Source organism: Python bivittatus, unplaced genomic scaffold (assembly GCF_059951505.1).
Source record: "Python bivittatus isolate LINGU-HERP-01145 unplaced genomic scaffold, Pbiv_v1 ctg000330_np1212, whole genome shotgun sequence".
NCBI classification, from domain to species: Eukaryota; Metazoa; Chordata; class Lepidosauria; order Squamata; family Pythonidae; genus Python; species Python bivittatus.
The window spans coordinates 32,505,174-32,527,514 of record NW_028277058.1 but is presented as its reverse complement, the minus strand read 5'-3'; the positions used below and the strand labels follow the sequence as shown (position 1 = coordinate 32,527,514).

Genomic DNA, 22,341 nt, shown 5'->3' with positions numbered 1-22,341 from the left:
AATGTGATTTTCTGGATGTTTTTTCTCATTTTGTCTCTCATAGTTGAGGTATACCTATGATGAAAATTACAGGCCTCTCTCACCTTTTTAAGTGGGAGAACTTGCACAATTGGTGGCTGACTAAATACTTTTTTGCCCCACTGTAAGTGTATCAGTACAATGGGGAGGGACTCTATTTACTGCCTCTTATTAGATCTATAGTTGTATAATTTTTGAACGAGAAAGACCTAAATATTTTTACTTTTCCTGATGGTATAAACAGACTTTAATGTTTTTCTTTTCCCAATCAATCTTTGCAGAGATTATCAAGTTACTCAGTGACTGATATTTCTGGAGATGCCAGATGTGTCAAAGTTGCTATGCTAATAATATTCCAGAGTTTCCCATTCTAAAATTTCTCTTTAAGCCTCTTTTTTATTTGGAATAGTATGTGTGTTTTATATGAGAAGTTGGTTTTGCAGAGCTCTTACCTTGTATAGTGCTTGGGTACATAATATTACATTTTTACATGTGTTTGTTTTTTTCCGTAGTTGTGCCAGTCTGTTATTCTAGCTGGAGTAGACAAAATTTCTACTGCTCAAAAGTATATTTTAGCAAAGCGACGCTTAGTGAAGCTGATCAACAATCGAGCCAAATTGCTTTCTCTGTGTTGCTGTATCCTTTGATCATTGCGTGGAAATTTTTATGAAATAATTTTTTTAGAGCAAACTTCAAAGATGGTTTTTTAAAACTATTTTAGGAACAAGAATTGAGAACTTAGTAATCCTACATGGTGAAAAATGACTTCTTCCTCTGCTATCAAAGTTAAATGCTTAATTTTTTTAGACCAGTCAACCTTTCAAATCTCAACAATTTGTGATGTTTCCTGACTTTAGATAGATTAGTAGCCTTTGTTCAATTCAGATGTAATAGGTTTTTTTTTAAATATCAAAAATCCACGTAACCATTGATCTAACTCTACAATTCTATAATTTTTAAAATTAAGAGAATGAACTTTTGTGAGAGACTGTCTGATTCTCTAAGAAGATGAAATTTTTAATTTTTAATGCAGTGGAACTTCTAGGAAGAGGAAAGTTCACCTTAAAAGGCATCAAATACATTTTGGGATTATGGTTATTGTTTGGAATATTAATTGAGCTATCTGAATACAAAATTGTTAACTTGCTTAATAATGTTGGGCAGAGTGATAATCACAAACACTCCTGTTTGTGCAGAGCGCAGCAAAAACTCCAGGAAAATATTAGCCATGACAGCAGACGCAATGCAATGTCCATTTCTTGTTTCCCAAAGAAATCCAGTCAGAAAATATATACTAACTGGTGTTTATTGATAAAAATGCAAAATTCCATAAAATGCAAATATCATACAAAATATAAAGAAAAACACATCTTCTCATTTAATGTAGCATCCAAGACTTATTAGCAACACAAGCTTAACAAAATCTCTAGCTACAAACTATTAGAGAAGAGATACGCTACTTGGTACTTTGTTACAACTACGTAGCCCATAAAACCTACATAGTGGCTAACACTAAAACAACTAACAACTACTCAGAGAGGCTGCACATTTTCCTCCCTTTGTATTATAGCTCTATGCCACCCCCACTGGGTAACTAGCATACACACGCCAATAGGTGGCAGTAAATAGCACAATACACAACACACAATAACAGGTGTTTTTCACATGATCTCTGTAGTCAAAATATTATTTGTTATTGTTGTAAAGATAACGGGATGAATCCTTTCCCATGAGAAAGAAAATCCTGACAATAAAAACCAGTTCTATTGGTTTTTTTCATTTTTTTCAAAACTGGAAAATTACCAGTAAAAAATACAGTAATTTAAACTGTGCATTTATCAGGGAACCTGATTTTGCTTAAAAATGATTGTGTCTGTGTGTATTCTGGAAGAAATGTTTAAAATGTGGAAATGAAACAGGTGCTTACTTGCCTGCTAACTAAGTAATTCTACTTGAGTTTTGTGTGCAAAACTTTACATAACTGTTTATTACCTGTTGCTTCATTTTGTTACATACATGCGCAAGGATATGGACAGTAAATGTAAGCTTCTCCTTTACTAGATATGCTTGCAGATATTATAGAAACATGTCTTTTTATTCTTTGGCGTCACCTTGAACACTATCTGCTGCACTGTACTCCTGCAGATTCTCAAGCTTCTCTTTTGGCTCCCAGGACTCAGTTGAAGAGCACAAGATTACAAGGTAATTTTCCTCAAATTTATCTAAATTTATCTAAATTCCTACATTATGTTCTTCCTTAAAGTTTAAACAGCAGATTATGTAACTGTGTTTAACTGAGCTAGGGTTGGGGAGGCTTTAATGGACTCTGCTATTGTTTTAAACAGTTTTGTAAATATCAAAACCAAAACATTGGTTTAAGCATTTTGTGATGCTTATAAAGGCTCCCATTCCAGAGAACGTTGCAACTGGAGCAGATGCTATAATTGCCCCTCAGTACTGGCTTCCACCTATTCTTCCAGCAGGAAGCATGAGTCCAGAATCCCCAGAATGTGAGCCTGCTCCCTATGAGGAAGCACAACCCCTTCTAGAATAAAGTATGAATTTACTCTGGAGTTAGGTTTCTAAATCCTGCCACTTGATTTTGCTGAAAATAAGCCTAAAGCTTGTTTCTTCCATCCAGTTCCTAACAGCCTCCAGGCACTGGGACAGAACTTCATTCACAATTCCTTATTGGCCTAGGGTAGAGATGCATAGTTGGATATCATCAACATGATACCTCACACTGTGCTGCTAGATGACCTCATCAGCAGATTCATGTAGATGTTGAACAGTAGAGAAGATGGCTGAGCCCTGTGGCGCACACACACACACACACCCTGCACTGATTGGAAAGATACCATGTCCAATTGTATAAACGGCCATTGAGATGTTCAGCAGTATCAAGAGGGTCATATACCCTCCATCCAAATCATCTTAGTCATTTACAAGAGTTACCAATGTAGTCTTAATCTGAAAGGGATTCAGACAGTTCTTTTCATTCACAGTGCTCTCTAGTTGCTGCCCTACCTCTTTCTTAACAGTCTTCCCTAAGGTTGATAATCCTCCAAAACAGCTGAATTAAGGGATCGAGAGGCAGGTGGCATAGGGATCCCAGATTTTCATATATATAGTGTAGAACAAAGATATCAATTGATAAAATATTTCTATTTACTAAAATAATTTTTGATTCCATGTACAGATGCTGTGCAACTTTTAAATGACTTAATATTGCATATTTTTAAAGTTTGCTTTCGACATAACTATGGTAATTTTAATTCCTATATTCCTTTAATTCAGAAACTAACTTCGATTTTACAAGTGGATTGAGTAGAGTAAGCCAACTTGATATAGATCAGGTAGGATCTTTCAAGCAGTCTTTTTTTTTAAGAAATAGTTGCTTGACTCTCTACATAACTTTTGTTAAGTCATTATTTATGCTTAATAAGTTTGTGATTACTGTAGTTAACTGCTACTTACCTATGAAGTTATTCATTCTGCATGGAGAATAAATACCAAAAATCCAACATGCTAAATACTGCTTCTAGAACCATACTCATGCTTCCTGTAAACTCTGATTGATATTAGTAGTAAATGGTGGGGTATTTCATTTGTTTATTTGTTTTTATTTTTTGGTGCCTTTGAGTCAGTTTTTGGAAGTGGTTTGCAATTGCCACCTTCCTAGGGCTGAGAGAGAGACTGGCCCAAGGTCACCCAGCTGGCCTAAGGCAGGATTAGAACTCATGGTCTCCCAGATTCTAACTTGATGCCTTTAACCACTACACCAAACTGGCTCTCCAATAAAGCAGAAGCAAACATTGGGATTTTTCTTTTCGTTTATTTTTAATCATTTAACAAAATGTAAACCATCAAAAAGAAAGCATGCCTTATTTATCTTTTTCTCTTGTTTTTTTTTTAGCTTCAGCTAGAGGCAACCAATAATTTTGGAGAATCCCTGCAAAAGAAGCTTCTAGATATAGAAGGACTGTATTCTAAGGTGCGGTCACGCTATACTTTCATTCAAGCACTTGTTAGACGTATCCGTGGCCTGCTAAGAATATCAAGGGCATGAAGAATGTTTGTTCATTATTGATGTTTTTTGTACAAGTAACATTTTCTAAATTATGGTGAAATTATTTTAATATGTTTTCATTACAAGAATGAATAATTTTTGTCTATTCCTGCTATTCATATTACCTAAGTGGAAAAATAAACTTTTTTAAACAGCTACCTTTGTGTAGAAGGTTAAATATTACTTTGAAAAGGAAATAGGATATATTCACAAGAATCAAAATTCTGGCATCAACAAATTAGTGTCAAACACTGGCCATATTTTTTTTACCCTGGCAATCCACATGAAAGAGTGTGGCTGTGAGGTGATTTTGTCTATTTCAAGAATTATTAGGAAATAGAGAATTTCCTCTTAAAGCAATGTGTTTTTTTCCCCTGTTCTCCAAAAACCAAACTGAAATTATATGAGGTTATAAAAATTGTATCCTGAATAGTCTAGATTTTCTAAGGACAGTGCTTCCTTTTATGATGTATTTGCTTTGAAAATTGCTGTTCCTAAAAATATTACCGTCTTTACAAAAACTGAAATGTAACCAACATGTCATTATATGCATAGTAAATTACGTCAGAAAATCCCAGATTAATTAGATTCTGCAGACTCCTTGCAATTTTCTCACAGGTGTGCCTGGAAATTTACTACTTATATATGTTGCTGCGTTATCGCGCTTCAGTCCTAATCTACGCGGGTAGGAAACATCGAGTTTAGCAATAAATACTACGACACAGCACACCCACAACGGTAGTAAAGTATTCCTCTTGTAACACAAAAGCGTCAGAAACACGCCAGTTCTCGGCAGCAGAAAACCGGTTTTGCGCCTCCCTTTTGCCACCGCCTCTGCTCAGCCTCTCACAGCCTCTCACTGCATCACGTGATGCCAGAACTCGAATAGCCTCGCCTCTCGAGTCCCGCGAGCAAAAACTCGAGGTATCCCCGCCCACCAGCCAAATTTCTCCAATGGGGAAGCCGAGAAAGATTCGTCGCTCTGCTTTTGACTTGGCAGATTCGTCGCTTCGTTCTCAGTGGCTGCAGGGCTGGTTTGTGTCGAAAGTTTCGTTCCTCGTTTGATCACTATGCCAGGCAGCTGGGGGACGTCGCGGGAGCAACTGAGGCACGCCGTAGCCGACGTGGAACTCGCTTAGCGCCGACTTCCGGGTGAACGCCGGTGGCAGCAACAGCATCTGAGGGGGAGGAGGACTGCCGGGGTTCTGAGCGGAAAGCGGCCCGGGAAACCTTTACCGCCATGGGTGAGGGAAGGGGGAAAGGCAGGACTTGGCTGTGGTGAGGGTGGAGGTGGAGGCCCGAAGTATGGGAATAATGCAGCTCCGGAAAACGAGCGCCGGCGGGGCGGGAGCGTGGAGCTCCGTGAAGAGCTTTTTCTCGGTGGTGTGGGGCTAGAGGCCGCCGAGGCGCCCTGTGGTTCTGAGCTGCTCCTGGGGCTTGAATTCGCTCGCCGGGGGTGGGTGGGGGGCTTCCAGCCGGAGAAACTCTGCATCTCGGGTGTTGTGGAATTTTCTTCAGCGAGTCAAAGACGAGGGAAGAGTGCACAGGCTCTCAGCAGAATGTGAAAAGTTAAGCCACAACAGCACCCTGAACAATCTGGAGAGAGGCGACTTTCGCACCGACACCCATCCCCTTTTCCTCCTCATTCTCACACACTTTTACCCTCCTTATCACCCACTTACTGTTGGAATCCTTGTTTAACTTAGGTGGAATGGAGGGCGGCGGGTAGACATTTCAGCGGCCTCTGATGAGGATGGCAAAGGAATTTGGGAGCGAAAATTTCAGCAAGATTTGGGGGACCACAGCCATTCCCCTTCCTTGGCTCTAAACCAGCGTTTCTTAAATTTTTACTCTCAGGACCCCTTCCCACTTTTAAAATTATGGAGGACCTGAAAAGAACTTTGGTTTGTGTGGGTTATATTTATCACTATTTACCATATTAAAAATTAAAATTGATACATTCATAGAATATTTATTTATTGAATTATGTATAAATAAATATATTAAGCCTATTAGATATTAACCTACGTATTTTTCATGAAAAAATCTTATATTTTTAACCAAAATAAGACTGACATTGTTTTAAATTTTCACAAACATCTTCAATATCTGACAAACAATCTTGATTTTGCAGACCCCTGAGAGGGTCTTCAGGGACCCCCAGGGGTCCTTGGGCCACACTTTAATGTACACTGCTCTAGAAGATTAAAGAGGTTAACCAAATTCAACCCATTCTTCCTTCCTTGTGCTAAACTAAGACACTTCAGAGAAGGACCTAGGAACTGGATGCTGCCACAAGCCTTGGAAATTTGTTTAAATTTGCAAGTTCAGTGCTTCCTAATACCTGTTTCTCTTGCTTTGGCTGAATTAAAAGGGTGTAGAATTGGTCTTCATAAATGATATAAAACTTTAGTTTTTCCACTTAGCTCCCTTAGCAGGGTCTTAGGAAGTGGCAGTACTTAGTCAATTGTTTCTGAGCTTGGAATCCAAGCAGGATCAGACATCAGGGAATCCTACCTAGATTGGGAAGATTTAAAAAAGGAGCATGTAACTGTTGATAATCATAAAACTAATTTCAGAACTGAAAATCTTCATTGACAAATGCTTGCAATTTATGAAAGTGCACTCACCAAAATACAAAATGATGTGTATTAATTCAAAATTCAAACTGTTGAACAGGATTACTCTCGCTTGTCTTTGTATTGCATATGTGTATTTACTGAAAAGGACAGAGAGGAGAAAAATAATCAACAAGATAAGCAGATGTCTTAGAAATATAACGTATTTCTCAGAAAAGCTTTGAAAATTAATTTGGAATAGTCTAATATTGCAATACAGTTTTAACAATGCTTGGTTTTTTGTAGGTGGCTTTTTTTCAACAATCTTTTCCAGTTTGTTTGGTACACGAGAGATGAGAATTTTAATTTTGGGATTAGATGGAGCAGGAAAGACCACAATTCTCTACAGGTTACAAGTTGGCGAAGTTGTAACTACCATTCCTAGTAAGTGTTTTTCTAAATGAAATGTGATTCATAGCATGTAATATAATGTTCTTATATCCTCTTTACACTTTTATCATTAATTAAAGTGTCCTAAAATCAGATTACTTCACTTTCCTTTACAATATAGGTTGCACAAAAAATTGTAAACCAAATAATTAAACATGAATGTTTAAAACACTGAATTTTGATGCCATGAGTTAAGTGGTTGTAAGTCTTAGAATATTTAGTTTACTAAATATTACTAATGTTACTAAAGGAAGTTTGATATGAACATCTGAACAGAACAAATACCTGCTAAACATGGGTTAAATTTATTTGTTTGCTGGATTTATATACCACTCTAGTCAGTAATGATTGAGCAGTGTACATGTCAGACATCTGTAAATCAGGTTAAGGAATAATAAAATTATAATACAAAAATCAAAGTGCTTCCATATGTAAATACTGGGAACAACAGTTTCATACCAGCATTTTATACAGTTTTTGTAAAATGGTTACATTAATGAAATACTTCAAAGCCAGAGCGAATAAAAGTTTTACAGCCCCCAGCAAAGCTTCAAAGACTTTCCTAAAATCTGAATGATGGGATATGGAGAGAACCTACATTATCACATCATATATTGGATGAGTAGATACAATTAGAAATAAGCAATCCTGAAGATATCCCAGTCCATGTAAGACTTTAAAGGTGACAACCAGCACCTTGAATTACACCTGGAAGTGACTGACATCCAGTGCAGCTCTCAGGGTAATAATGTTATATAGGCAGATTAAAATGTGCCTATGACTACTTAAGATACTACCTTCTGCATCAGTGGTAGCTTTCAGATGCTTTTTAAGGACAATCCATGTAGAGCACATTGCAGTAGTTCAAGCAAGCATGACTCTAAGGAGGGTCTCTTGTTCCAGGAGGGGTTGTAATTGACTCACAAGATGGAGTTGTGTGAAGGCCACCTTAGACACAGTTGCTACCTGCTCATTGAGCAGGAGCCATAAGTCAAGGAGGATCTCCAAATTACAAGCCATTTTTGTATGAGGGAACACAATACTAAAGATGGAATCAGCCTGGAATTGGATGGCTCTTGAACTCAAAATCACTCCTTCTTGTTAGCATTGACCCTAAGACCTCCTCCCCATTCAGACCCTAACAGCCTTCAGCCAGCTGGACAGCACCTCAGTAACATCACCTGTTCAGGCTGGTGTCAAAATGTAAAGCTGAGTATCATCTGCATATTGATGAAACCTGACTCAATATTGTAAAACAGCTTTATGTAAATGTTAAATAGGGTTGGATAAAGTGTTGAGCCCTGCAGTACCCCACAATAATGGAAGTCTACAGCTTGATCTCTTCCTCCCTACCAACTGGAACCACCCTTTTAGAAAGAAGAATACCTGCAAAACAATATCCCCACTTCCAATCCTTGGAAGCAGTCCAAAAGGCTAACATGATCAACAATACTGAATGGTACTGAATTCAAACAGAAGCAGGCAGGTTGCACTTCCCATATCCTAATCTTACCAGAGGTCATCCACAACAACCAGTGTAATCTTGGTACCATACTCCAGGCCTGAACCCAGACTGCAATGAGTCCAGATAATGTGTTTCCCCCAAGGCTTTCTGCAACTACAGCCCTTCTCAACAATCTTGCCCAGAAAATGAACATTGGAGATTGCTCAATAATTATCTATTTATTATTTGCATTTATATAGCCTCCCATCTCATATATATGACTCTTGGTGGCTTACAAAAAATTAAAACAATATAAACCAGCAGAACAATACAATTTAAAAATAATACAGAAATTATATAAAAAAAGCAACATAAAATTTATAAAATTCACAGCTGAGGTAATCACATCCACCAATAACCTTCAGTACTGCTTCTGCTCTACCACACACCTGGTCCCCATGCCCATTGGCAGAACCATGTTTTCAGGGTCCTTCGAAAAGCTAGCATGGTTGGGGCCAATCTGATTTCTAGGTAGATGATGTTTCACAGGGCGGGTGCCACAGCAGAAAAGGCTCACTTCCTGGGCCCTGCCAGATGACACTCCCTGGCTGACAGGACCTGGAGCATGCCCCCCCCCGCCAGACCTAATGGGATAGGTAGGTGTAATTGGGGAGTGGTGGTCTCTCAAATAATTATCTAGAAATTCTGGGATGAGCAATGATTTCTTGAGGACAAGGCATATGACTGCCTCTTTCAAGGAGAGGGCAGTATCTATAAGGATGTATTTACCTAGTCCAGCTCCTAGTCATCTTGAAGGCTTTCATCAACCAAGAACAGCAGTTTCAGATTACAGGCTGCAGAGTTGACACCACAGAAAGTCATGTCTATTTCCTCAGGATTTACAAGTTCAAATTCATCCCAGATAATCTTGCTAGTTGTGGTTTTGCTCACCTGGTCAGTACTTGCCCAGTTGGCATCCAGCTGTAAGCAGATCCAAGTGATTTTACCCTCCAGATGTCTAAGAATTCTTCAGAGAATTCCATCCTTCCCTAATAAGGTCCAAGGCATTTTATAAAGAGCTATAAGGTTGCAGTGAGCAAAGCAGTGTGACAGGAATTTACCATTATTAATTAAAAGTATTAATTATTAATGCTGAATATAATTCAGTAGTAATAAGTCTTATCTGAAAATGGAAAACAAACTGCATCATGTAATATTTATATATTCAAATTACAAATACATTTGGATATCAATTGTTTTTAACATGTACTAGTTAAGTTTCGTTTTTTTCTTCCAGCGATTGGTTTTAATGTTGAGACAGTCACCTACAAGAATCTAAAGTTTCAAGTCTGGGACTTAGGAGGACAGACTAGCATCAGGTAAAACTAATCTGAAACCAACAAGAAAACTTGACTTCTAAATGTTTAACTAAATGTTGTAACATTTTCACAGTTTACAAGAAAATGTCTGGATTTATGTGTCAGAAAACAGTTGTTTGAGTTAGTTAGGCTTTCACACAGAGGTTAAGCTGTGAATGGTTGTGAGTGAATCAGTTTCTACTGATTTTGCCATTAGAGCTAAGAAAAATATTTGAGGCTCTAAAATATATTTATGTGTAAAGTACAATCTCTGAAATTTCATTCAGGTACCCTTTGAAGTTGCTGTAGTTCAGTTGTATATGATGGATACTGTAGGGAAAAGGTTTAGTACTTATAAAGGTGTGACTTTATAAATACTAAGAAACACTCTTGAAAGCTATGAAAATCTCTTTGATATAAAATACAATTTAAACTTTTCTTTTCTTTTTTTTAGACCATATTGGCGATGTTATTATTCCAATACTGATGCAGTTATCTATGTAGTAGACAGCTGTGATAGAGACAGAATTGGAATTTCAAAATCTGAGCTTGTTGCCATGTTGGAGGTACGAAATAAGCATAAGGTGGCTCTGGATGCTGCATTTAAAATTAGGCTCATAATTATGAAAAGACATCGTGATGCTATTGCTGTTCCTTCATTTTCAAGTATTAAACTTTTTTTTAAATTAATAATCCAGGCATCATTTTAGTTCACCTTTTAGATGAGCTTAATCTGTTTACTGGAGTTTTTGGACCTGAACAACATCTGCCATTCTGGGGTTCAGTATCATCAATATGCTGATGATATCCAATTATATCTTTCAACTCTGGGCCAGTGCCTGGAGGCTTTGTGAGTTTGGATGGGGGGGTACTATCTCAGTCCTATCAAGACATAGTAGCTGTGGGTGTTTGGACCCCTCATATCTGGGGATATTTCAACTTTGACCTTGGATGGTGTGGCACTTCCCCGTTCAAGGGTGGTGCACCTTCTGGGGGTCTTCCTGGACTCACAGCTCCTGCTTGATGAGTAGGTGGTAGCTGTGGCCTGGAAGACCTGTGAGAACTCTTTGCTTTCTAAGGACTGGACACACCACAGCATAGCAAATCTGTACACAATGCTTTATTGCAGCACATATCTTCCCCAACAACAGGCTATTGCTTTGGGGCAACTCCACTCATCTAGGACTTGCAACGTCTTTAATATTCAGTCCTTTATACTCAGTTCAAACAAAAGTCCCAAAGGCTATAAAGTAGGATGCAACCTTTACCTTTTTCTAAACATTCTTACTCTAGTTGAAATGAGGTGCTGCTTTAGTGTGGTTGTTCCTCTTCTAGTTACTACTAAACTCCCGGCAAAACTCCAAGCAGGATTCTCCCCAGGATATGCTACTCACCATAACTTGTGGTCCTGGCAGTTGAATGATAATCCTCTTGCCTGCTTGTAATAGCTGCCAATCTTCAGACATCGCCTCTGCTTCCCCATCTTTATGCAGTTGCTTATCACCTTTCCTCTTACACACACACCTTTTTACTTTGTCTTGGCATTTGCTTTTCTCTGGACGTCAGCATGTCCTTGAAAATGCCAGGGTATGGCTCAATTATCACAGGTAGCTGGAACACTAGCTTGGATGCTTGTGAGTAAAGGTTGAGTTAGGGAAATTAATGTATGAGGGAAATGGAGTGAGAAGCATTTCTGCCTGGCTGCAGCTACTTTTCCCAAGCATAGGCAGCAACCCCAACTTCACTCCCTCACAAGACCTTTGCCCAGCTTCATCCAGTGTGCCAGTTGCACACTTTGCTAGATTGGGGGGCCCTTCACTCATGCCCTGGTCACCGCATGGCTTGACTACTGCAGTGTGCTCTACATGGGCTGCCCTTGAAGACCACACAGAAGCTTCAGCTGGTCCAGAATGCAGTGGCTCAGACAGTGATGGGCATGCCTCAGTATGCCCATGCAACACCTCTTTCTCAAGCTGTACTGGTTGTTTGCTTCCAGGTGTGATTCAAGGTGCCGGTTGCTACCTATAAAGCCTTACATGGCATCGGGCCTGCTTACTTGAGCAACCACCTGTTTCCCATAGTATCTGCCTGGCCACTTTGATCTGACAGAGTTGGTGTGCTCCTGGTTCCATTGATTAAACAATGCCATCTATTGGGATCCCAGAAGTGCATAGTTTCTGTAGCAGCGCCTGCTCTCTTGAATGTAGTTCCCCCCAAGATTTGAACAGCCCCCACCCTGTTGATACTTTGAAGGGCCCTGAAGATGTGGCTCTTCATCCAGGCCTTTGGTGAGGATGATTGACTTCCTTTCCTTGTTCCCATCTGGGTTTGTTTTTTTCTGCTATCTCTGTTCTTTTGTTTTGTGTTTTTGTGTTTTGGTATTGTTCCCTGTTTTTAAATGTTTTTAGCAATTTGTAAACTGCCCAGAGTTGCTGGGAGTTATGGAGCAGGTAAATTTAATAAATTATTATTATTCACTTAGAATCACACACAGGAGGAAGAATAGAAATTTCATTAATGTGATTTTCTGTCCTCTGAGGCTAACAGAGAGCATTTCTTCACCTCAACACTATAGATTCTAAGGGTGGGGGAGGGGAAAGGAATAAGAGCTCAGTTTAAACTTCATATAGAGAATCTGCGAATTACTGCAAATCATGGGCATAGCAGGGCTGATACAAAATCCTTTCGATTGTTGCTGAGAATGTGACTGCTTGCCTGTTTATTGTGGTGGGACTAAGGTCTTTGTCCAATCCCACTTGAAGCTGAAAGAGCCAGCTTCTTGCCCCAAACTCCAGTGATTTCCTCTTCAAAGACCTTGATTATTTCAACCAAATAAGCTCTGTATGGACCTGCTAATCTTGTTAGTTTTAGCCACATGTATTAGCTCGCCTGAACATTTTAATGATGCTCTCAAATTCTGAAATGGCAAAGGAACCTCTGTAGAGGCAGGAGTGGAATTGTTCACTTTATGCAAAGTATTAATATAACAATATGTTCTCCTGATGTCAGCTGAATGACATACATCCTGTAACATTTTTCTTTAAAATTACACCTTGATGATCTGTTTACCAAAAAAGAACAAACTCTTGTTAAAATATAAATTCATGGTAATTCTTCAGGTCAGATCTTGTCTATCCACTGAGATTTTGTAAGTCTTCCTGGGATGCTGTCTAAATATGGATAATAAAGATTTGCAGTGCCCTTAGATGCGCTTTCAGAACCACTAGTATTTTGTTAAATAGTTTGGGTGGTAACATTTCATTGCATGCCAGTGGCTGGTATTGACAAAGTTGTTTTGTGATTACAAAGACATTATCTGTGCTTCTATGCTTCTACTTTTTCCATGCAGAAATATGAAGATGGGCTTCAGAAAGTTTTGGGAAAGTCAGTCAGTGTTCAGTGTTGAAATGAATCTTGTCTAGATGCTTAAGTCACTTGATATTCAGTTAGGATGCTATCTTAGTTCTTTTGGGACCCAAAAAAGAAATGAAATTGATCTCAGATTTGTTCTGCTTTCAATGTGAAAATGCAAGAAATTTGTCTTTTGGATGATGGGCAAGTTCCAGGGTATATCCCCAGATAACTTTCAATACGTGAGTCTGTGTTACACAGTGAAGGAGGAAAAGTCCAGTGTTGCTGTCTCTCAAAAGAAACATTTAATTCTTTACTAAATCTAACCCATATTGAGTAAACTGTGGATTTAGACATCCCCTCCCTATTCTTCAGCTGCCCCTGTGACCCCGTGATTATGCTGCTCCATAGTGGAAGCATGATTTTCTAGTGTTTTTTTTTTAATTGATACTGAGCTATTCAAAAGTAGGCAGAATGCATTCATTTTTACATTTATTCAATAACTAAGTAATCAGTGCTCACAATGCAGTTTTTTTGTTGTTGTTGTTGTCTGCGCTCAGTCATTGCTGACCCTGCAGTGACTGCTTGGACAAGTCCTTGCAGTTTTCAAGGCAACTGTTTTTCGGAAGTGGTTTGCCAGAGCCTCCTTCCTAGGGCAGAGCCCAGCTGGCGAGCGCAGGAGGCGGGGTTTCCGTTGCTTCGCACCCTTTTTGGGCGCGTGCGGTTTTTCGCGCTTACCGGCAACTGCTCCCAACTCCTTTTTTGCAAGGCGCCACCAGCATTTTTCCTCCCACCGGAGTGAGAGTCCCCATTTATCTACTCATGTAAGTTTTCGAACTGTTGGGTTGACAGGAACTGGGGAGGAAACAGGAGCTCACCCTGTTAACGCGAAGGCTGGACTCGAACCGCTGAAGCGTCGACCATTTCTGGCCGGCAACTTTCAGCTGATGATCGACTAGATTGATACTTATTTCTTATATTACTTTCCAGTACAAAATGGAAGAAATCCTGAGTTATTAAAAAAGAAATTCTAAAAGCAAATTTTAAATCCCGTTCCAAACTACCTCTATAATGTGTCATAGGAACATGAATTTAGGAGCTTTACGTGTCTCTAGGTAACAGTGGATAAGAAAAGAATTTGCATAAAATAATCTGTTGACTGGTCTTTTAGGAAGAAGAATTAAAGAAAGCCATTTTAGTAGTATTTGCAAATAAACAAGATATGGAACAAGCCATGACTCCTACAGAAATGGCAAATGCACTTGGACTCCCAGCTCTAAAAGACAGAAAATGGCAAATATTCAAAACATCTGCAACCAAAGGCACTGGACTTGATGAGGCGATGGAGTGGTAAGTACTATTGCTCTGAATCCCTTAAAGATTACTTATTAAGACCATGCAACAAAAAGGAAAAGCTGATTAAGAGCACAGGGGGGTTGGCAGTGCTCATGTAGTACCCATCAGCAGTTCCTTGAAGTAGCCTAATCTGAATCAGTGATCACAGTAACAGAGACTGATTAGCCTTGAAGTAGCATATTGAGCTCATGTAGAGGCCACATGATCCCAGGAAAAGCCACGTTTCATTTAAGGAGATGCTAACAGATGCTCTGTACATGCTGAGGCACGTTACAAATCACCTTTTCCTCTTTGAATCTGGATCACTGCCCAGTCCTATTGCATACTGTAGAAATACAGGTTTCATAAAGATGGATTTATTACTTTATTTTTAAAACGTTTGATCTTTAAATTTCAAAACAATCTGTTTTTTTAGGTTGGTTGAGACCTTGAAGAGCAGACAGTGAAACAGACTTGAAGTTTCCTTCATTGGTTATGTGAATAAATGCATTGCTGTAAATAGGATTGACAGATTATCTTTTGAAATAAATGGTGTTCCTGTGCAATCACACTGAAAGTTTGCATACTATATTTACTCCACATCTTGTGTAAGTTATATAACATCAACTTTTATGATACTCAGTACTGAATATTGGCTAGAAAAAATTGGAATAAATCTTTATTTTAAGTGTCTGAAACTATTTAACACTAATAAATATTTAACTGTCTACATTTTTCTGTCTCCTGCTAGTTATCTGTAAGGTATTTCTTTTTGAAGGTGAAGTATACAGTGCCCAGTTTTTTTGTGTAGCCTGTTTCTAAAAGTCAGGAATATGGGGTAAAGCTGTGAAAGTTTAGTATATGGGCTTTTTAGAATAGCTTAAGCAGTCACATACTTCCACCTATTCCTTCATGGAAACTTGTTAGTCAAAAATAGCCTTAACCCAAGTATTTCCTTTAAAGGAAGGGTACAATGTGTAGTAGAGATATGGCAATGGCTTCCTTGTGCTTTTGCAAAGAGAGATTAGGTGATTCTATCATCATTCAGGTATTCTTCTTCATTATACTGAAAAATGCAGGAATAGAAACCCCTTTCATAGAGTCAGCAGTGTTATTAGAAGAAAAGTCAAATGTTCTAAAAGTTTTAGGAGCTGTATAAAGTGTGCCAGTAGTAACTCAGTTTAAAACGAAAGCCCAAGTTCATCTATCATACTAAACCAAAAAGGGGCTTGTTTTCATCTTAGTCCCAGTGGCATCTACAGGGTGTATGAACAAGCAAGCTGGAATGTGCAGCATTGAGATGTAAACCCTGTCCCTCTTTGTACATGACTCACATACAAATCAGACAGGGCTTGCCACCCAACACCACCTCTGCTACCTTGCCTGTTTTGACACACACACAGTAAATGCTGCTGCTTAGTGCAATGTTTGAATCTAACCACTGGTGGCTTATTCAACAAACCATGACTTAGTAATTGTGAGTTCAAAATCAGAATCCAGCATATGCAAATATTTTCTGTAGTGTTACAAACTGGCACAGTGAGAAAGTATACACAACTTAAAATTAGCTGATAGTTATTGAAGTGGAAATATAGCATTTCATTAATGTGCCGTTTGAAAGAAGCAACCTCCTCATCAAAATAAATTAGATGGAAAGAGCTTAAGCCAGTTTCACAGTGAGAGATTTTGATTCTGAAAAAAACAAATGTCATGCTTTTTGCTACAAAATCAATACTTTATGCTACAAGTAAATGTACAAAAATAACTTTAGCATACAGTTATGGATAAGGTGTTTTAATCGTTTAATATAAAAACACATTTACCACAATCTGTACATTAGTATACAATGAGCTCTGGACAAATAAAATAGATGATAACTCTCCATCCTGAATTACAAGCCTACTCACTGAAATGACTGAACACTTTACAGATTTCCCAATAATATTATCAGTTGAACAGGATTTACAAAGAATTAAAATTACAAATCAATATTTAGAAAACCCTGCAGATGTATCTTTCTGAAAACAAAAGAGTCTGGTTTCCTGAAACAATCTCAAACCTTAAAAGGCTGTGATGTGATACTTAAGCCTCTTCCTGTACATTGCCTTTTAATCCACAGAAATACAATTGACTCTCTTAAGTAGAGCCTTAGTTGATAAAGGCTGTTGAATCTACTTGTCTTATTTTGTTAAAAACCAACAGAGGCATTAAAAACCCATAAATAGTTTTCTGCCTTCTCTTTCATGCAAGATGACAAACATGAATAGAATAAATATTTTTTATAAAAAGTTATGTGATGGAGTTTTACTCAACCATTGCCAAGTCTTTTAATGCATGGCTTCTTTGTTTTTTGGCTTTGTAACCAGGCCGCAGATATTCTATTTTTCTCTTCTTTGCTTCAATTTTATTCTTATGCTTCTTTAATTTCCTCTTGGCAGCAATCTCAGGATTAGCAACAGCCTAATGGAAAACAAAAGAGTCATAATATATTGATATTCTCATTTCCTCTATACTTTCTAAAATTGCCTGGTTTTAATAAAATGTCTCATGACAAATGAGATGGTCAACGTTTTTCAGCAAATGGAGATAAAAAATGAAATTGACAGACACTAACCTGTAGGGCTCTCTGCTTCTTTCGTTTAGCTCTCTTCTGACTAGCCTGTTTTTGCACAAGAGCAAATGAAATTGAAAAGGCCTCCAATCCAACTAATTTCTTCAGTAGTTCTATGATTTCTTGGGAAAGGTTCTTTAGAGTTGGATCTGGCAAGGATATGACTTTCGTTACTCAAAATCTGATGACAGACAGCTGAAGTATGCTATCTTCTGGTTAAATCTGCATAATTCACCAGGTATAATGTACAGTACAAAGTTCCATAAAATATAATATTCAAAATAAAACTATTCAGAAATTAGCATTAGCATTTAATTTTCATAGCAAAAATGCAATCTGAAATACACCTATTTAAAGAATCATTAGTTTTTATAGGAGAAAATGTGTTTCAGAAGTATGGTGCTGGAGAGAATTCAGGGCCTGGAAAAACGAGCTTCAGGAGCTGCATGTGTTTCTGGAGCTTGTATCCCTCCACCAGAATAAACTGTATAGTAGTAAACTTTGGGCACTTGTCATCCTCAGGCTCCTCTTTCAGTATAGATTAAGTGCAGCTTGCCAAGCCATCTGAACCCCAAGAGCCTGGAATTAACTAAACCAGCAATTTTCAATGAAACATAGCTCAGATTATGTATAGTTTAGAGTCTGGGAACACTAAACTGCACTTAATTTGGACAAAAGAGGCATATCTTATGTCTTTGAAAGCTGTGCAAGAAGACTAAAAGGAAAGTGGTGACTTTATAGTGAGAGCAGAAAATAATTAGTCAATTATAGCAAATTAGCTAACCTGAGGATCATTCACATAACACCAAGCCAGTAATGTCATTACACATACTTAGTACAGAAATGCACCCATGGGCAACAGCATAGATTGTTTAGATTTTGACCCACCAAGCTATTTATAGCAAGGCTTTTACCAGATATTTCCTTATCCCTTACTTCAGGTTGCAGCCAAGCTATCTGAATCCCAAGAACTTATGTTGTAGTCAAATATTTGGATGTTACCAGGGGCAGGTGAATATATAAAGCAGCCTTTACTGACATACAGTTTTCCAGATATGTTGGATTACAAATTTCATTATTCCCATGCAATCTGGCTGATAATCAAGCTGCCGAGGAATTATGGGATTCAAAATCCAATACATTAAGAGGATACAAGAGGAGGCTAGATCAGGTTTTCAGAGCATAGGAAATTATTTTTCCGTCCTGATATCTAGATTAAACTGAGTTTGCCAGATCTCCCTAATACCTTTAAATAAAATACACAAAACATACTGTGTCTCACATTGTCACCATGTATACAAGCCTCTCCACAGAATTACTTTATATGGATTGTGTAGATGAGAGACGTGCAATCACTTCACCACATTAACATTCAGAATGGAATATTGACATTTAAAGAAATAGCAGATAGGATAAAACAGAGCACCATAGTGTAGTTTTATGCAAAATTGTCGACTCCAAAAAATGTAAAACATATTTAAAAAAATCAAAAATTATAAATAGCAAAATTTTACAAGATCTTATTTAAGAAAACAGATTATAGAAGACCTAGTAATCCTATAAGATATTAGCAGTTTTAAATTTTAGTAATTTGTCCATTAAATTTTCAAGTATTTTTAAAAACTCAGATGTACTAAAACTTAGTACCATCTAAGACTGTTGCAGGTGTTGCTGTGCCAAATCTCTCTCTCCCTCCATTTTAAGCATTAATCATAGATGCTACTCAGTTCTACTGCAAAGAACTTGAATGCTTGCTAGGTGACAGTGATATAAGGCATTGTGTTTTAAAATGTGGAAAATCTTCTGTGTAAAGTAGAAATCTTTTTTTGCCAACTGCTTGAGTGCAAAATCCCTTACCTTGTTCTGCGTAAGTGCTACTGAGTTCCCTATACAGAGGGGCTATGATTGTTGGAAGGTAAGGTTTTACCTTCTCTTTCCCAAGGTCAACTGCAATAGCACCAAGAAATTTAAAGATGCAGGTTCTCTGAAAAGGCAAGCATATTTTGGTCAAATTAGTCCACAAAGTAACAAAACACACCAAAAGATGTTAACCATTAGTGGCAAGGGAGTACTTCTTAAGTGAAACTTGGAAAATACTGCACAAACATCATTTTCCAGCAGTTCTGACAACAGTTTGATTTGCTCAATCTCTAATTCTAAGCCTAATTTGATCCTGCTTCCTCTTCTGCACCTACAGCCCTCTCCACTCGCTCTGTATACCTTTCACTTTTGCATCCCTTCCTCCTACAATGCCTGCAAGGCCAAGTGCACCATGAAAAGCATTTCTCAGCACTCCATAGACCATGCCCCTAGCATGTAGCCACAGAACCCAGTAGTCATCTGAAGGAAAAGGGACAGAAAAGGTCTTTTCCCTTTCATGTTACATTTCCAGAGTGGAAAAATCAGATGGGTTCTTTCAGCTTAGCTCTGAGATGAGCATTATGTGGGCAACCTTCTTCATATTTTAGCACCATTATTGTCAAAGTCCTCTGTGCCCCAAGTTTCATTAAGTAAGTAATGAAAAAAGCCAGAGTCTTTGGATTGGGACAGGTTTCAAAAACCAAAACAAACACGATATAACCTGAGCAAAAGCAGGGAACAGAATTGAAGCAAGGATCTTTCGCTCATGTAATTCCAACCTTCCTAGGAAGCAAGCTAACTGATATTGAACTGGAAGGATGCTGCTCCCACTGGCGTGCCCATTTATGATAGTATCCTTAAGTATGCTGCACTTTTTTCTTTTTTTTTTTTACCATTTGCATTTGTGACCTGCAAAAGTCACTGATGCCCTGGCAATATTTTCTGAGGTGAGGGTGTTATCTGCAGAACACAAACCAACCTTTAAAGAGTCTTTGGGTGAATGAGCAGCTTCTCTTGTTGCCATTACTAGGAGTTTCTTCATCACCCACAACAAACTGGCTGGACTGCTTTTCTCTTTTGCCTCTGCACCGGAAATCTCTTTTTCATCTTCGCTTTCTAAGTCACCCTGATCTTCAGTTTCCCAGCCTACATCCTGACCAATCTCTTTGCCAACTTCTGGAGCAGGAGTCAGAAGGTACAGTACTTTGGATACAAACAGTAGATTCTTTATAACCTTGAATACAAATAAAAAGGAAAGACAGGTATCCAAATGGGTTCTGAAATGTTAACAAAAGCTTTAGGGTAGGCTCTCAGTGGACTGCTTGATTAAACTTCTTGCTTTATGACCTCTAAGCCAGTGTTTTGCAACATGCTGGCTGGGAAATTCTGGAAGTTGAAAGTCCACACATCTTAAAGTTGCTGAGGCTGAGAAACACTTCTCTAAGCTGATTGCAAAAGCAAAAGGTTTAGCATAGTTATAATGCCATTTGAGGCTCGATGTATGCCAACTTAAGAGGTCTTTGCCAGGGTATGAAAATTAATGTTATTCTTACATCAAGGAATGTATGTGCAAAACAGGAAAAGTGCACTAAGAATTATTCTTAATGCTACAATATATCCAGTCGGCATTAGCAATCCATTTTCAAAATAATTCTTTTATTAGATATTATGAAAATGAAATGCAACCGATGGGTAGTAATTGCTATAATTTTTGCAGAAACCAAAATATCACTCTTACTCAAGGAATTAGCTACTCTCAAAAAGCAGGGACTGGCACGAATCCTGACATTTAGAACAGCCTAAATTCTTTGTGTATTGAATGCATCAGGTAACTGAATAATTTATTAAAATATATGGTCGTAGGGGGAAAAAAGGCTGAGAGGATAATATTCCACCCCAAAGGCCAAGAAGATCATCCAGATTACAAATACCCCATAAAAAGCTTATTCATGCTTGAGACTAAGCAAATCTGGAGTACAGTCAGGTCTAGGAACTTCTGACTGCCATTGCAATGGGATGAAATTTGGCCACCATTTGTGAATCTTCCTGATCTTGAACTCTTACATCTGTTTCAACTATGTGTTCTTTCAGCAAACACATTACAAATATGTCAAAGCTGCCAAATTCTACTTAATAGCTTACCTGTTCTCCAAGATTGGAACTGAGAAATCTGGATTTCAGCTGATGGCAGAAAGCTAAAGCAAGTGTTTTCATCTGTAAAGGAACGTGCAAGACAATATGATGTATGCTTTGCTTCTTTAACTATAACATCTGGTGCTAACTTTGGGGCAGTAATAAACTACTCTCCAAAAAGAAAGTGACCATTAAAACACAACAAAAAGAGTAAGCTCCAGCACTGAAGATTTATAATTGTAATGCAACCAATACATTATATTGAAACTAGTGTTAATTTCTGTTCCATTCCCACCCACCCACCCCCGGAATACACAGCAATGTAAGTAAGATAGTAAGTAGGATAACCTTTTCGCTAAGTTCCTCTGTTAAGAAAACTGTTGCTGATGGCTCTTGAGTCACTTGTTTCTTTTCTAGTTTTCTTTTGCTCCATTTATTGACAAGTTCTTCTGGCTTGTGAGAAGCAAACAGCAAGCCAAAAATCTGAGCAGAAGTCAGCCACACCCAGCTGTGTGGGTACCATAAATGGGACTGGACATGACCTTAAAAAATGGGGGGGAAAAGAGCTCATTTGAACTGAATTCATTTAAATGCAGGGACATAAAACGTTCTGCATTATACATTTTTAATATGCACAGTCTTCATAATAAGCATGCCAGGCACCAATGCTTATTTTGCAGCAATGTAATGTTACTACTAACCCCAAATACTGCTTAGAATCTCATGGTGTTTGTTTAATTGAATAATGTTGCACTCATTGATCAGTTTAACAAGCAAGGTAAGGAAGCTGAAGAGCAATCTGTCTGCCAGCTTTTCTTCAGTCTCTTCTTTAACCTTAAAAAAAGTGAAAATGGATCGTAACAATGATATTCTGCAACAGCAATAGTGTTCAAGTAATTAATACATCCGCTACTAGTCTTCATGGCTGCATATAGGTTGCTGCTTAATGATACCATTGATATAATAGTGCAAGTTCAACTGCAAATGGGAACAATGAGGCTGTAATCTGAAACACAACTGAGCAGAAATATCACAAACTCTTTCCTGACAAGGTTCCATATTCAGTTTGAAACAGAAATTTGCAAAGGAATTCCTTAGCAAAGGAACACTAAGAGTGGATGATCACCACAGTCACTTCATACAGAACTCGCCAC

At 38.1% G+C, this 22,341-nt stretch overlaps 3 protein-coding genes across 3 annotated transcripts in view; 2 read left to right on the top strand and 1 right to left on the bottom strand.

Moving 5' to 3' along the window:
• Positions 1–4,640, top strand: part of NUP205 (nucleoporin 205) — a 55,807-nt gene extending 51,167 nt beyond the window's left edge. The window contains exons 40-43 of the mRNA XM_088141924.1: positions 531–654; positions 2,092–2,220; positions 3,316–3,374; positions 3,935–4,640. Coding sequence (XP_087998050.1) covers positions 531–654; positions 2,092–2,220; positions 3,316–3,374; positions 3,935–4,087 — 465 coding nt within the window. The 3' untranslated portion in view covers positions 4,088–4,640. The remainder of the gene's footprint in view (positions 1–530; positions 655–2,091; positions 2,221–3,315; positions 3,375–3,934) is intronic.
• Positions 4,641–5,097: 457 nt separating this feature from the next.
• ARL1 (ARF like GTPase 1) lies at positions 5,098–15,315 on the top strand. The gene is made up of 6 exons (XM_007438719.4): positions 5,098–5,331; positions 6,952–7,089; positions 9,837–9,918; positions 10,352–10,463; positions 14,420–14,598; positions 15,020–15,315. Exons 1-6 carry the CDS (start codon positions 5,328–5,330, stop codon positions 15,048–15,050), a joined length of 546 nt encoding a protein of 181 aa, XP_007438781.1. The 5' UTR covers positions 5,098–5,327; the 3' UTR covers positions 15,051–15,315.
• A 1,053-nt stretch (positions 15,316–16,368) lies between these two features.
• The window catches only part of UTP20 (UTP20 small subunit processome component), a 79,941-nt gene continuing 73,968 nt past the window's right edge, over positions 16,369–22,341 (bottom strand). The window contains exons 56-62 of the mRNA XM_088141923.1: positions 21,889–22,021; positions 21,536–21,729; positions 21,197–21,268; positions 20,034–20,288; positions 19,052–19,178; positions 17,198–17,343; positions 16,369–17,043 (exon numbers count right to left, since the gene is read on the bottom strand). Of these exons, the coding sequence (XP_087998049.1) occupies positions 16,888–17,043; positions 17,198–17,343; positions 19,052–19,178; positions 20,034–20,288; positions 21,197–21,268; positions 21,536–21,729; positions 21,889–22,021 (1,083 nt within the window). The 3' untranslated portion in view covers positions 16,369–16,887. The remainder of the gene's footprint in view (positions 17,044–17,197; positions 17,344–19,051; positions 19,179–20,033; positions 20,289–21,196; positions 21,269–21,535; positions 21,730–21,888; positions 22,022–22,341) is intronic.